The sequence below is a fragment of the Mesocricetus auratus genome, unplaced genomic scaffold (genome assembly GCF_017639785.1).
Source record: "Mesocricetus auratus isolate SY011 unplaced genomic scaffold, BCM_Maur_2.0 Super-Scaffold_100004, whole genome shotgun sequence".
NCBI lineage: Eukaryota > Metazoa > Chordata > Mammalia > Rodentia > Cricetidae > Mesocricetus > Mesocricetus auratus.
Window position 1 is genome coordinate 57,001,247 of NW_024429189.1, and position 12,972 is coordinate 57,014,218.

The 12,972-nt window shown below is 33.0% G+C and overlaps 1 protein-coding gene across 1 annotated transcript; it reads right to left on the reverse strand.

Moving 5' to 3' along the window:
* Positions 1-2,078: 2,078 nt before the first annotated feature.
* Positions 2,079-3,570, reverse strand: LOC121140201 (olfactory receptor 4A5-like). Its single transcript, XM_040744914.1, has one exon. It carries the CDS (start codon positions 3,177-3,179, stop codon positions 2,211-2,213), a length of 969 nt encoding a protein of 322 aa, XP_040600848.1. The 5' UTR covers positions 3,180-3,570; the 3' UTR covers positions 2,079-2,210.
* Between the last annotated feature and the right edge of the window lie 9,402 nt (positions 3,571-12,972).

The window sequence follows — 12,972 nt, forward strand, 5'->3', positions numbered from 1 at the left end:
CCACAAAGCCTATATCCTACAATTTGTCCTGTCTGCAAGATGTGCTGGGATAATAGTAGCAAAGAATAGTGGGGGTGGCAAACCAATTACTGATCTAATTCGTGACCCATTCATTGAGAGAGAGTCCATGCCTAACACTGCCTGGATGGTCAGAAACTAAAGGCTGAATATCTTAGAAACCTAGGATGGAATGAAACACATTTGGCAAAAGTAAATAAAATGATTCTTAATGACTTTGTAATATTCTCATAGATAGAGAATAAACCAATCATCACCAGAGAAGCTTTATCTAGTAACTGAGGAGAATTTATGCGGAAAACCACAGCCAAAAATCAGAGCCCAGGAACCCTGTGGAAGAGTGGGAGGAACATAGAGGAGAGAAAGACACCAGAAGGCATAACATACAGAATGAATTAGGCAGGCCTCATAGGGGCTCACAGACACTAAAGCAACAATCATGGAGCCTGTACCGTTCTGAGTTGGTTTCTCTACATGTATATTATGACTGTGTAGCTTGGTGCTCTTATGAGAATCTTAACAGTAGTAGTAGGGGTATCTCTGACTCTTTTGATTGCTCTTAGGACCCTTTTCTTCCTACTGAGTTGAATTGTCCAGCCTTGATATTATGGTTTGTGCCTAGCTTATTGTAATTTGTTATGTAGTCTACAGTTAATATCCTTGGGAAGCTTGCTGTTTTCTGAAGGGAAACGAAGAAGTATATCTGGGGGAGAGGATAGTTGAGGGGAGTAACAGGGAGGAGAAATTGCAATTGGGATGCATTGTGTGAGGAAAGAATAAATTTAAAAAATTATAATTTGTTAAAAAGTTAAAGTTTTAAAATACATTATAATTAAGGAAGTGAGTATAATATTATACATTAGATCTATTTTCTTCTTTATCCTATAAATCTGTACCTGCTACTTTTTGTCATCTGACTAAGGGATATAGATATAGAAATAGACACAGATAGATAGGTAGATGATAGATAGACAGATATATATATATATATGTGTGTGTGTGTAATACATTTAAGTAAGATATTTATTATACATATAAAACATGATCTTCACATGTGTATGATATATATTTATAATATTTATATGTTACCTGCTTGTCAGAGTGATGTTGCAGCTTCAGATGCTGTTATACGAAAGCAGAAGATATGAGTAATTATATGAGATGATGAGAATGAACTCACTGAATGATTCTTTTAATTATCTGTGTTTTCTTATAACATCAACATTTATTTCAAAATAAGACACCAGTACAAGTAAAACTCCTGTGAAGCATAAGTTTCCATAGCACAACAAAAAGTTATTTGTTTGTAATATTTTTATGATTCACCAAGTTAAGTTCAGACTGAGAAACTTGTTTTTTATAAATTAATAAGCAAACTATTGACTATACCAAAATAAATAATTTCAAAAATTTTCAGAAAATAGTAGAAATTTATTACAACTTTTAGGAAATACTATGTTTATGGAAATCCTTTCTTTACTATTTCTTCAATATCATGGCTAAAACAATGAAAAGTACTTAGTCTTTAAAGAGAAAGATTTAATGCATTATTGACTATTAAGCATAATTAAAATATATTTCCATTTTGGCTTTATGAGTTTTTCCATGGTTAGAAATTAGGGTATGTTGTTAATCATGAACAATAGACCAACTAACAAAACTGACCATTTTTTGTGTTATTAAACAAATTACATCTGCTAACCAAGGACCATAAACTAGAAAAAGACACTGAAGTAAGCAGAAATAGGAAGTCTAAAACAATAAGCATGTGGCTATATAATCAGCTTAATTACAGAGTAATCTCATTGATTCCAGGAATGTATCTATTACCAACAGCATGAATGGTGATATGCAGACAAAAATGTCTTTTCTTCACTGCACAAAAGAAAAGAAACACTTTATTCTAATACATATTTTTATCTTAACTAAGAAAAATAGAATACACTGAGCATAAATTTTCCTGTATAGACTAAGCATTATATCCTTTATTAATATTCCAGAAATCATCCATTAAATTGTTTTTAATCTGAGATGATATCAATCACATTCAGTGTGGTATGGCAATAGACTTGTTTCTAATCTCAAGTGATTATTTTTGATATTTTTTCTTATGGATTTCTTCAAAGAAAATCAACAGTATAGATACACTGAATTAGTTCCATCATCCCTTCTTACAACTTATTGCTCATTACTTACCTTACAACTGCTAGCACATTCAGTGAGAAGACACTTATTATTCTATCTGTAGATAAAACTTTGCAGAATAGGTGTTCCATACACTTTTTCATCTCCGAATTTCTTAAGGCATATATTAAAGGGTTCAAAATAGGAGTGATAATTGTATAAAAAACAGTAATGGATTTATCAATAGAAAAGTTGTAAACAGGTCTAACATACATGAAAATACAGGGAACAAAAAAGAGGACAATCACCATGATGTGGGAGCTGCAGGTGGATAGGGCTTTGTGCCTCCCTTCCTGACTGTGAGTCTTAAGTGATCGTAGGATGATTCCGTAGGAGATTATGAGAATGATAAAGACTAAAATACATATTGCTCCACCATTGGCAACCACAGTGAGTCCAATGACGTATGTATCAGTACATGCAAGTCCTAATAATGGGTACATGTCACAGATAAAATGGTCAAGGACATTGGGACCACAGAAGGGCAAGTTGTATACAAAGAGAAGTTGAGCCACAGAATGTGCAAGGCCTCCAGTCCAGGACACCACCAACAGGAGGAAGCAAAACCGCCGATTCATGATGATCAAATAATGCAATGGTTTGCAGATGGCCACATAACGATCATAGGCCATCACCACCAGAAGAAATACCTCAGCACCACCAAGTAGGTGTTCTAAAAAGAGTTGACTCATGCAAGCTGGAAAGGAAATGGTCTTTCTATCACACAGCAAGTCTACCATCAACTTGGGTGAAATAGTAGTGGAATAAACAGCATCCAGAAGTGAAAGATAGGCAAGGAAGAAGTACATTGGGGTTCCTAAGGAGGGGCTAGCAATGATTGTCCCCACAATGACCAGGTTACCCACTATTGTCACAATATAGATGAGCAAAAACATAACAAATAATGCTTTTTGCCCAGCAGGGTCCTGAGTGAGGCCAAGAAGAACAAACTCTGTGATATTGGTTTCCTGTCCCATTAAGCCTTTTAGAAGTGCTGTTTTGTTGATGAAAGGTATTGATCAGATCCTTCCATGGTGTTATGATCATGACCATCATTTCACTATGGCATATACCACATTATTATCTGTTCCATGGGTGAATCTGAAGTATGAATTTAATAATCATTTCTAGTTTTTTCCAATGAGCCCAGCAATCCTATGTTAGCTCCTTTCCTTAAGAGATTTTGTTGATCCTGAAAATATAATGTCATATGTCAAGGTGCAGTGGGCAGTTTAGTTAGGGTTTCATCTGTCTTGTCATTCTTATTCTCCAAGAACCACTTACTTGATCTACCTATGTATTGTTCTCTTCATTTCAATCATTCCTGCCAGTAATTATCTTTTTGCCATATATTGCTTTGGAGTTGGATTTTTCTTATTTTATTAAACGATAAGATGCATTGTTAAATGTCAAGTGACAAATTTTAACGGACACTGTATGGTAAGGAAAAACAAGTAGGAACAAATGGGACAAAGCAAAAGAAGCAGCTGAAGTGGGAAAGGCCAAAAATGAAAACAATGCAATAAAATTATTAAAGCTTATATGTGTGCAGATGACATGAAGTCTATCACTTTGTCTACTATAAAGTGTAATATAAAAGTTAATTATAAAGAAAACACTAAAGAAAAATGGTAGTGAAGTTCTATATCACATTCTTCTTGTTTAAAATGTCACTTTTTAGCACAATTATCAGACAAAATGCAGTGATAAGTCTCCTGCTTTTGAGGAATCTTATCTCTAGAATATAAATAGATCATCATTGTGTTGATTAACAGTCTTTGTCTGGATGGATGTATTTGATTCCTTTATCTTCAAAATGTAATCATGATCTCTACAACCATTCAGCTCATTGCTATTAGATTTTGGTTTTAAATATTGACCACCATATCTTGAAGAACTTCCAGTTTTAAAGTCTCTTTCATTGAATTTTATGAAGTTTGAATTTAAACATCATCTATAATTAATAAATTACTTAGCCCATTTATATCTCTATCAGTTACTTCATATGACTCCTTAGATGCTCCAAATAGACAAAATTCTGTTCATTTCACCTTTGCCTTCACTGGGGATTCAATTTTGATCCCCAGTTTTGATCATGTATGGTTTAACAGAGCATTTGAAACTCATGCAAGCAAGTACCACATCAGTTACATTTTAATGTTTTTAGATCACTTCGAATGAATTGTCAATGAAACATGAGAAAATAAAAACTGAAATCAGATTTAGAGGGAACTGATATTTTTTTATCCTGAGTAGAGAATGCTCAAGTTAAAATTTTTGGTAAAGATTTCCAAGATGAGCATATCAAAGAGACTAGCCTACACTAATTATGGGAAGGCAACTGTCTCAGTCATTTTCTAAATTTAATTACAAATGTTTCTTAAATTTCATGCAGAAGTTGAGATGAAATAAATACAAGGATTACAGAATCATCTCTGGCCAGAGACCTACAAGACTATTAGTGCAGAGGCTGAAAGATAGCCATTAAGTAGGAGCACTTGTTACTCTACAGAAGGTAAGGGTTCTGTTCAAGTACCGACATGGTGGCTTATAACACCTGTGACTCCAGTTCCAGATTATCCGATGCTTTCTTCTGATGCTTTCTCCATGGGCACTAGGCATACACATGGCACATGTATATTCATGCATTATAAATATTCATACATGTAAAATAAATGTATTTTTAATTTAAAGAGTGGTAGTACCGATCTAACTCTCTCTATTCTGCTGACAATGTCTTTTATTTATTCATGTTTACCTTCATGCAAATCTCCCAGGCTTACTACTTTTTGAGGGGGGGGATAAGGGTCAGCCAGTAGAAAAGAGATTGTACTAACTAAAGTGACTTAAGAGTGACTTGCACTTTCCCTAGAAAACCAGGACAGATACATAAAGTCAGAGAATATGACAATGGATATTTAAGCAAACTTTGTAGCCATATGATGAGTGTTGCAAACTCAGGGTTCATTCACTTGTAAGAACAAGCATCCCTATGCCTCTAACTAACCTACTCTGTAGAGACACAGTTAACATCTACTCCCTCTGCTAACATCGTTGTTTTTGTTGGTGATTCTGTAGCATATAAATTTCTTAAAGCCCTGTTTAGCACCAGCTGAAATCTAGATAAATGATAGCTGTTATTGATGCTGTTAACTTGTCTATATGAGGAAGTAGAAAATCTATCACAGAATCTGTTAATATGTTAATGGCAAAAACATAAGTATTAAAAAAAAACATAAACTTATTGAACAAATTTTGAGTCATGGGATTAAGCTGTATTATTAAGAATTATATATGTTATTACAGGTAAGTACTGGCAATATTTAACTCTGGAATAAACTATTTCATGTAGAAACATTCTGTTCATGTGCCTTTAATAGTATAAGGAACATGTGAAGAAAGGCTGAAGTTTATTTCAAAGTGTCCTTTGATGCATCCTGTTTGTGCTGCCTAATCATTATGTCCAACATCTGACTCAGGTTATAAACAATGTTAAATCTGAGTACCTGCTGAATGTCTTAAGTAGGAAAGTACTCCATATCCAACAACTTATTTCACAACATTCTGATATAATTGACTATTAGTACAGTACTTTACCAGGAAAAGTCTGTATTGACTAGTCAAATCATTAGAAAAGAAGACTGAAAATAGAGTCCCTAAACTGTGTAGTATACTACATAGATCACATTTCCAAAAAAATTGAAAATACTATTAAAAAAAAAGACTATACTTTTAATTTAAACTGTCACTTAGATGCATTTCTAGAAAAAAATGTTTACTACAAGTTTTACAAACCCAGTATTGTATTAAGATTTCTTAAAATTTCTGTGACAGTAGATACTATATTCTTTGATCATGTTTTTTTGTGTTTAGAACCACTACCATGTATTTTGAATCATTTTAAAAACTACTAATAAAATCTACATATTATGCACATTTTCTTTGTGCTGCATCATATTTATTATAGAATTTTAAATGATCTAATACAAATATTTAAGATAATCACATTTCTTTGTTAACAAGAAGTAAAACACCACAAAAACAAAGTCTGTCATAAATTAGATTGTCAGTATTATACACGTAAATTGAGATGCATGTTGAGTAAAGTACAAATTGAATACCAATCAGGCTTAAAATTATTTGCTGTGCATATTCCAACTAACTTCTGTGTCTTTCAACCTTAATTCCTTAATTTTCCCAATCCAGATACCACCACAATATTGTCTTTAAGACATTGGTTACATTTAAGCACATCATAATAATACTCACCAACCATCCACAGATAGCTTCAATAATTCATATTTGCATTTGCCTTTAGTAGGGAAACCATCTCCTCTTTTACGGAGGGTGAGTGCTAGATATAAGCTATAAATATATTTATGAAGAATGTTTTAAACAATCCTTAAATATTATGTCATTATTTACAAAAAAATGGTAACTGTCATCCTTATCTACTAAAAATACTTTCATAGGAAAATAAAGAAGCCATATTCATGTAAAATTACCGAATCCATGGAAAATATCTTGTCTAAGCCCAGTTTTGATGGTATAAGTAAAGTAAGTCTAAACCACAAAATTATTTATGCATAGTATTTCCTTTTGGGCAGTGATAGTGAAGCAACAATAACAAAATGACTTTGTGTTAATGACTGAAAAAGACAGTATCTGTTTGCCTAGGTACTAAAGTTTTCATATAGCAACATAAAAGCCTGAAGTCATAGAAGTCAGTAATAGGGTTTTCCCTATACAGGTCAGAATTTTACAGCTTTTAATCCATTCATAATATTCCTACACTCTTTCTTTCTGATTTAAAAGAATGTTGCCTATCTCTCCTCAACCTCACATAAGTTGCAGATATCTTCCAGGACTGAATAAGCAGTAAAGGATACAAGACAACGTGACATATCAAAGACGAAACACTAAGGCAGCTTCAATCATGGATATAATAGTTTTCATAAATCCCTTGGGTCATTTCCTGTCAAAACAGCAAAATAATTCTCAATTTATTTTTGTAGGTAATTTTACAGGAATAATCAACTCGTCACATCGTCTCTATTTCCAATGGACTAGACTGTTGCATCATTATAGGTGATATTGTTAGACTGCTTGGAACACATTGAAGTTAACAAATCTTTCCTGGATAAGTTTCTTTTCCTAAATAATCCATATGAAAAAGATGTACTTATGCATTAAAAAGAAATAATAGATAACTGACAAGTAAAGTGAAAACCTTATAATGAAAAAAGAAATTTCAAAAATTAAATAATTAAAAAATTAATAGTTATATATTATTATAGTATGTAACACATCCCAAAGAAGTAAATACACCCAGTTTATTTCTGAAACCACATGGCACTATATTTATGACTCTCTGACACTGAGAGAGACTCATCCCAAGAAGCTCTGAGTCTCCAATGAAAATTTGCTCAAAAATTAGTTGTTAATGTTGTGAGAGAACAAATATTCTTACCAAATAATCAACCTTGAAAATACATTAATAAGAGTATGCAGACAGAGAAGTTTGTACTTAAAGTATTTAGAAATATATAAATATAGAGATAAATATACTTACGTATGTAACAGCAATTAATTATTTAAAGACCATGAATTTGAGAAAAGCAAGGGAAGAATTATGTAATTCTATTACAATCTCAAAAATAAAATAATGAAAAGAGGAGAAAGAAGAATCAATGATGTTACTTTTTGGTATATTTCAAACTCAATTCTAAAATTTAAATTTAAGGACTTAATTTTATCTTCACTTTCTAAAATATTTTCTCATTTTTTGTAGGTTTCACATCTTGCATCTCAATCACATAGATCTCTCCAGCACTTCATATCCACCCTTGCCACCTCCCACAATAAAGAAAAATAAATTTTAAGGGAAAAGAAAATGATTATTAAAAGAAAATGAAAAATTTCATAGTGGAAGCTATAGTGTGTCACACAGTCCACCCTTCAGTCCATATACTTTTACTCACACATGTTCATTGCAAACAGTCATTAGTCTGATTCGAGGCTTTAGGTTTCTGTTTTGCTATTATCTATCTTTACTTGTAATAGAATAAAACTATACTGTTTAATCATCTCCCTCAAATTCTCTATTAAATTTACTTTAATATCAGTGGTTTATGCTACTTTGATTTTTTGATAGATTTGTATAAAAAAAACATCCGCACAGATACATTCTACATGTAAAAGTAAAACCTATATATAATTAAAAGAAGAAATCCTTTTTATGACAATATGAGACAAAGAGAATCCAAAGATGCCATTGAGTTTGTTTTCTGTATATTTTTAGCCATAGGAACTAAACTTAAGAGTAGTTTATTTCTTCAGTAACATTACCTTGGAAAATTTTAATTTCTTATTTGCAAGTGGCTACCAAATGGAGATCGCTTTGGGTTAGTGGTGGGAGCATGTGTCCACATCTCTTTTCAGCTCTAAGACACCTTCTGGTGCAGACCTGTGCAGTCCAATGTTCCCTGAGCCCTGTTTGGAGGGTAGATCTGATAGAGACACCTCCTTTATGGCTGAGTGTTCCAAAGTCTCTCAATTTCTGCACAATGTCTGGCTACAGTTTTCTGTATTTGTTCCCAGATGGGTAGGAGGAAGCTTCTCTGATGGCAGCTGATCAATTACTAATCTGTAAGTACAGTTCAAAATGTCATGAGAAGTCATTTTATTGCTATGTTCTTTTAGTAAAAGGTAGTCTGTGGCTTACCGAATATTCCTGGGCTAACCAGTCTCAGGATCTTAGTCACACAAACACCATCGGTTATGGGCTCTATCATGTGGAGTGGGCTTTAAATCAAATCAGATATTGATTTGTGCCACCATTGAACTAGCATTATCTTTCAGGCAAGACGCCATTGTAGATTGGAGAGCTGTGGCTGCATTGGAGAAGAAATTCTTAATTCCAAGTGTGGGTAATTTTTTAGAGAACTGTATCTTTGCCAGAGATCACTACATAAAACTAAAACCAATCGTAATACAAAGGAGTAGAACCCGATCCCAGAAGATTCATTTTTAAAAAATACCTCTACATTTAAAGTTCATGGCACACTGCTGAAAATGGAATGGAAGGACTCTAAGATTCAGAGGAATTCACTGTGAAGTGTGTCTCCTATTAATGTCAGAAGCTACATGCACTAAGTCTCAACAGTGTGACTGTCAAATATGAGCCAAACAAGGAAAATATCAATGGGTATGTGAAAGTCGAGCGGGAAAAATCTATGAGGCCTCACCTCTGCACAAAGAACTACAGGCAACAGTGGAAAGCTGACAACTAGAGAGGTTGTCTTCCACAAAAAAGAGCACACCCATTGATTGTCCTTTACCATATGGTCAGCCCTAAAAACAATATAGCAAGTTACATTTTGTTACTGAACAGGCTATACTTAGGAATATATATATATATATATGCATATAAATATACATTCAGTAACAATTAATGAATTATGATGCCATAAATTTGAGGGACAGTAGGGAGGGGTTTATTTGGTTATTTGGAGGAAGGAAGGGGAAGGGAGACGTGTTATGATTATAATATCAAAAGAGAAATAAAAAACCACAAATGCATACATACAAGGAAATGTATCATTAAGTGATAAGCTTAATGTACTTTTCTTTCAGCTTCAATTTTGTTAATTTCTGACCATATCTTCATTATGTATTGACATATGCTGATTTGGGGTCTGGATAGTACTTCTTTTATGGAGAGCTTGACATGTTTTATTAGAAGAATTCTTAAGGGAGGTGGTAAACGGAGAGTGCAGTGGACTGTGTTTAATAAAAACAAAAAGAGATGAATAATGGAGGAAAAAGATGGAACCATTTGGAGCAGCATAGGACACAAGAGTATTCAGTGAAGTAGGAACAAAATATAAAGGCTCATGTATATAAGGATGCATGGTGAAGCACTGTATGTTAGATAGCATCCTAAACCTCAATTATAAATAACTTTAAAGCAAAATCTTAATGTATCAAAGTCACTAATACACTTAAACTTGTTTTGTTAATGTGTGACATTTAATATAGTTGTTAATAATGAAATTCAGTGAAGAGTATTCCTTTCCAGAAATCTAGTCTCTTGAAGGTCAATAAACCCTCCACATATCAGTTAATACAACATCAGCCTTGTACTTGAAGAGCTTGTATTTAGAAAGTTTGTTTTCAAATTATAGCCTTAACTTTTAGGTGCGTCTAACCCATTGTTCGAATTTATATTATTTAATGTGAAATTGTATGTTTCATATGACTTCTGTCTTCATAAGAGACTCTTAATGATGATGAAAACACTGGCTTTAAACTGCATTGAGTAATTATAAAGGTAGATAACATCTTTATATGTATAACAGTTACTTCATCCGACCCTCACGTTGAGGCTTGTCAAACAGCTGAAAATCTGTCCATTACTAGATTCATTACAAACTGGCATTGTGTCTTGATTTTCTAAGGCCTATTTTTTAATTTACCTGTATTTGTGTGAGCCTACCCAAGTGTATGTGTGCCATGTGCATTCAGATGCTGACAGAAATTGAGGGGCTCAGATCCCTTGGCACTACAGTTAGACAGTTGCAAGGCACCTGCTGTGGGTTCCAGGAAATGAATATGGGTCTTCTGAAAAAAAAAACAAACAAAAAAAGAAGTTAACACATGCTTAACTGATGAGGCTTCCTCCAAAGTCCTATATTTAGCAAACATTAAGCTGAGCAGTTCTAATACGCTCATTTAAACAAGTAATTTATCAGGAGATAGGTTGTGAAATATAAGAAAGTAGGCACTAAAAATGGCAGTAGAGATCCATTGAGCTTGCTAAGCAATAAAGTTCTTCCTCAGTAGGCTAAAATATTAATTTTGTGCCTGGTCCCCAATATCAGGATGCTAAAGGGAATAGTCCATATTCACAAAAATACATGGATCTGGCTCACTTTATAAATAAAATTACAAATATGCTTCATAAGTACATTAAAAATGCCTGAGATTAAACAATACACTTCCAGAATATATTCTGGGAAACAACATACACAACCATCTTGGCAGACCTACTTCTTTCTATTTTACTAAAAAAATAATTTCCCTTTTTGTATTTTCTGATTCATACAAACATCAGACGTTTACTGTTTCCCATAAGTACTAATTAGTGTAAATAAGATGTAGTAACTACTACAGCCAAATAGTGGTACCAGTTTTTCCATTAAAAAATAAATACCTAAAGAGGACCCAGGGCATACTTAGAGAAAGCCTAAGGCAGTGGTAAATATATGGACTCTGGAGCTACATAGTTTGCTACAAAATGATTTGTGTGTCATGAATGTCATTTATTATAAGGAATTAATAAAAATATCCAAAATATATTTTAAAGATATACAAATGTTATGTTATACTGACTGATTTTGGGGGGGGGAACATGGGATTGACATCAAGAAGGAACAGAAAACTACTTTCAGTAATTTTCACAATAAGTAAGGTCCTACAAAATTTAAAACTAAGCTACATATGTTAGGGTATTGTAATTAATACAGTATTTTTAAGTGATGAAAGTTGAAAGCACACTTTGATTTGTAGACTCAGACTTGTTCTTTTTACATATATGAATGTATTATTTGTATCAACTAATGAATGCATATGAAACTGTAGGCGATAAAACTGTGTGCTTGGAGTGATGCTAAGTGGATTTTGGCTAGTCTCTAAAGAAGCAAACAATGTGAAGAGCTATAAGTGAGATGTTAAAAAAAGTGATTTCTTTACTGGAGCAATCACTTTATTATGGATATGTTTATCATAACATGACATTGTATATTTTGAATATAGCAATAATATTTATTTAAAATCAAGGAAACAAAGCAAAGATGTAACTATATGCAATTTTCCATATTGTGAATAAAATGTTATCTTTTTTGGTTTGTGATGTCCCCAAATGGATGAAAACTGAGAACAAATTCAGTAGTTTTTTAAACAGAAATTACAAAATAAAATTTTGATTATGCCTAAATAAATCACTTTTAAGCATCTCCGTTGAAGGAAACTTTTGTGAATATGGTATTTGACAAATTCTTCACCAACATTAGATAGGCTATCATTTGAAATATAAATATAAAATGTATTAGTTGGCAATGAATATTATGGAAATACATATCCACTAGAGCTTAGCATAGCCTTCAAAAGAATCCTGTTGCAGCACCAGCGTAGTATCAGTTGAAATTACAAACTCTTGGTGTCATCAGCTATGCATAGCTTTGCCCTGCTATCTAAGCACCCAGAAATAAAACAGCAGGGACATGACATAAGGAAGGGGGACACTCTTCAAGCAATGTATGTAACACAGCCACAATGTCCATTATACTGGTAGACTAGTGAATAATTGCTATCTCAAAAAATTTCTTTTAGTCTCTGAAATTTGAATATCACTCTTGTTCTATTCTCATGAGTGGAGGTGATTCAAAATTCCTCATATTGACTTTTATCTAGCCTTACTTCAAAACTATCTGACAAAAATAAAGTTCAAGTTGACTTTGTTCTATTGCGACTTTTAATATGAAAGAATTCCATAACAATTTTCACCTTCTAAACATTCTCTTGGCTTGACCATTGAGGCCTAAGGCTCACAACTACCTTGATCACACACTCATGTGAAATTTTTTCTTCATTTCAATGGTTTTGTATAATTTAAAAATTGCCTACATGAGCAGAAGACAACATCATTTGTTAGAATTCATCCATGATTTTCAATTTACACCAAATAACACATTCAACAAATGGACTTAT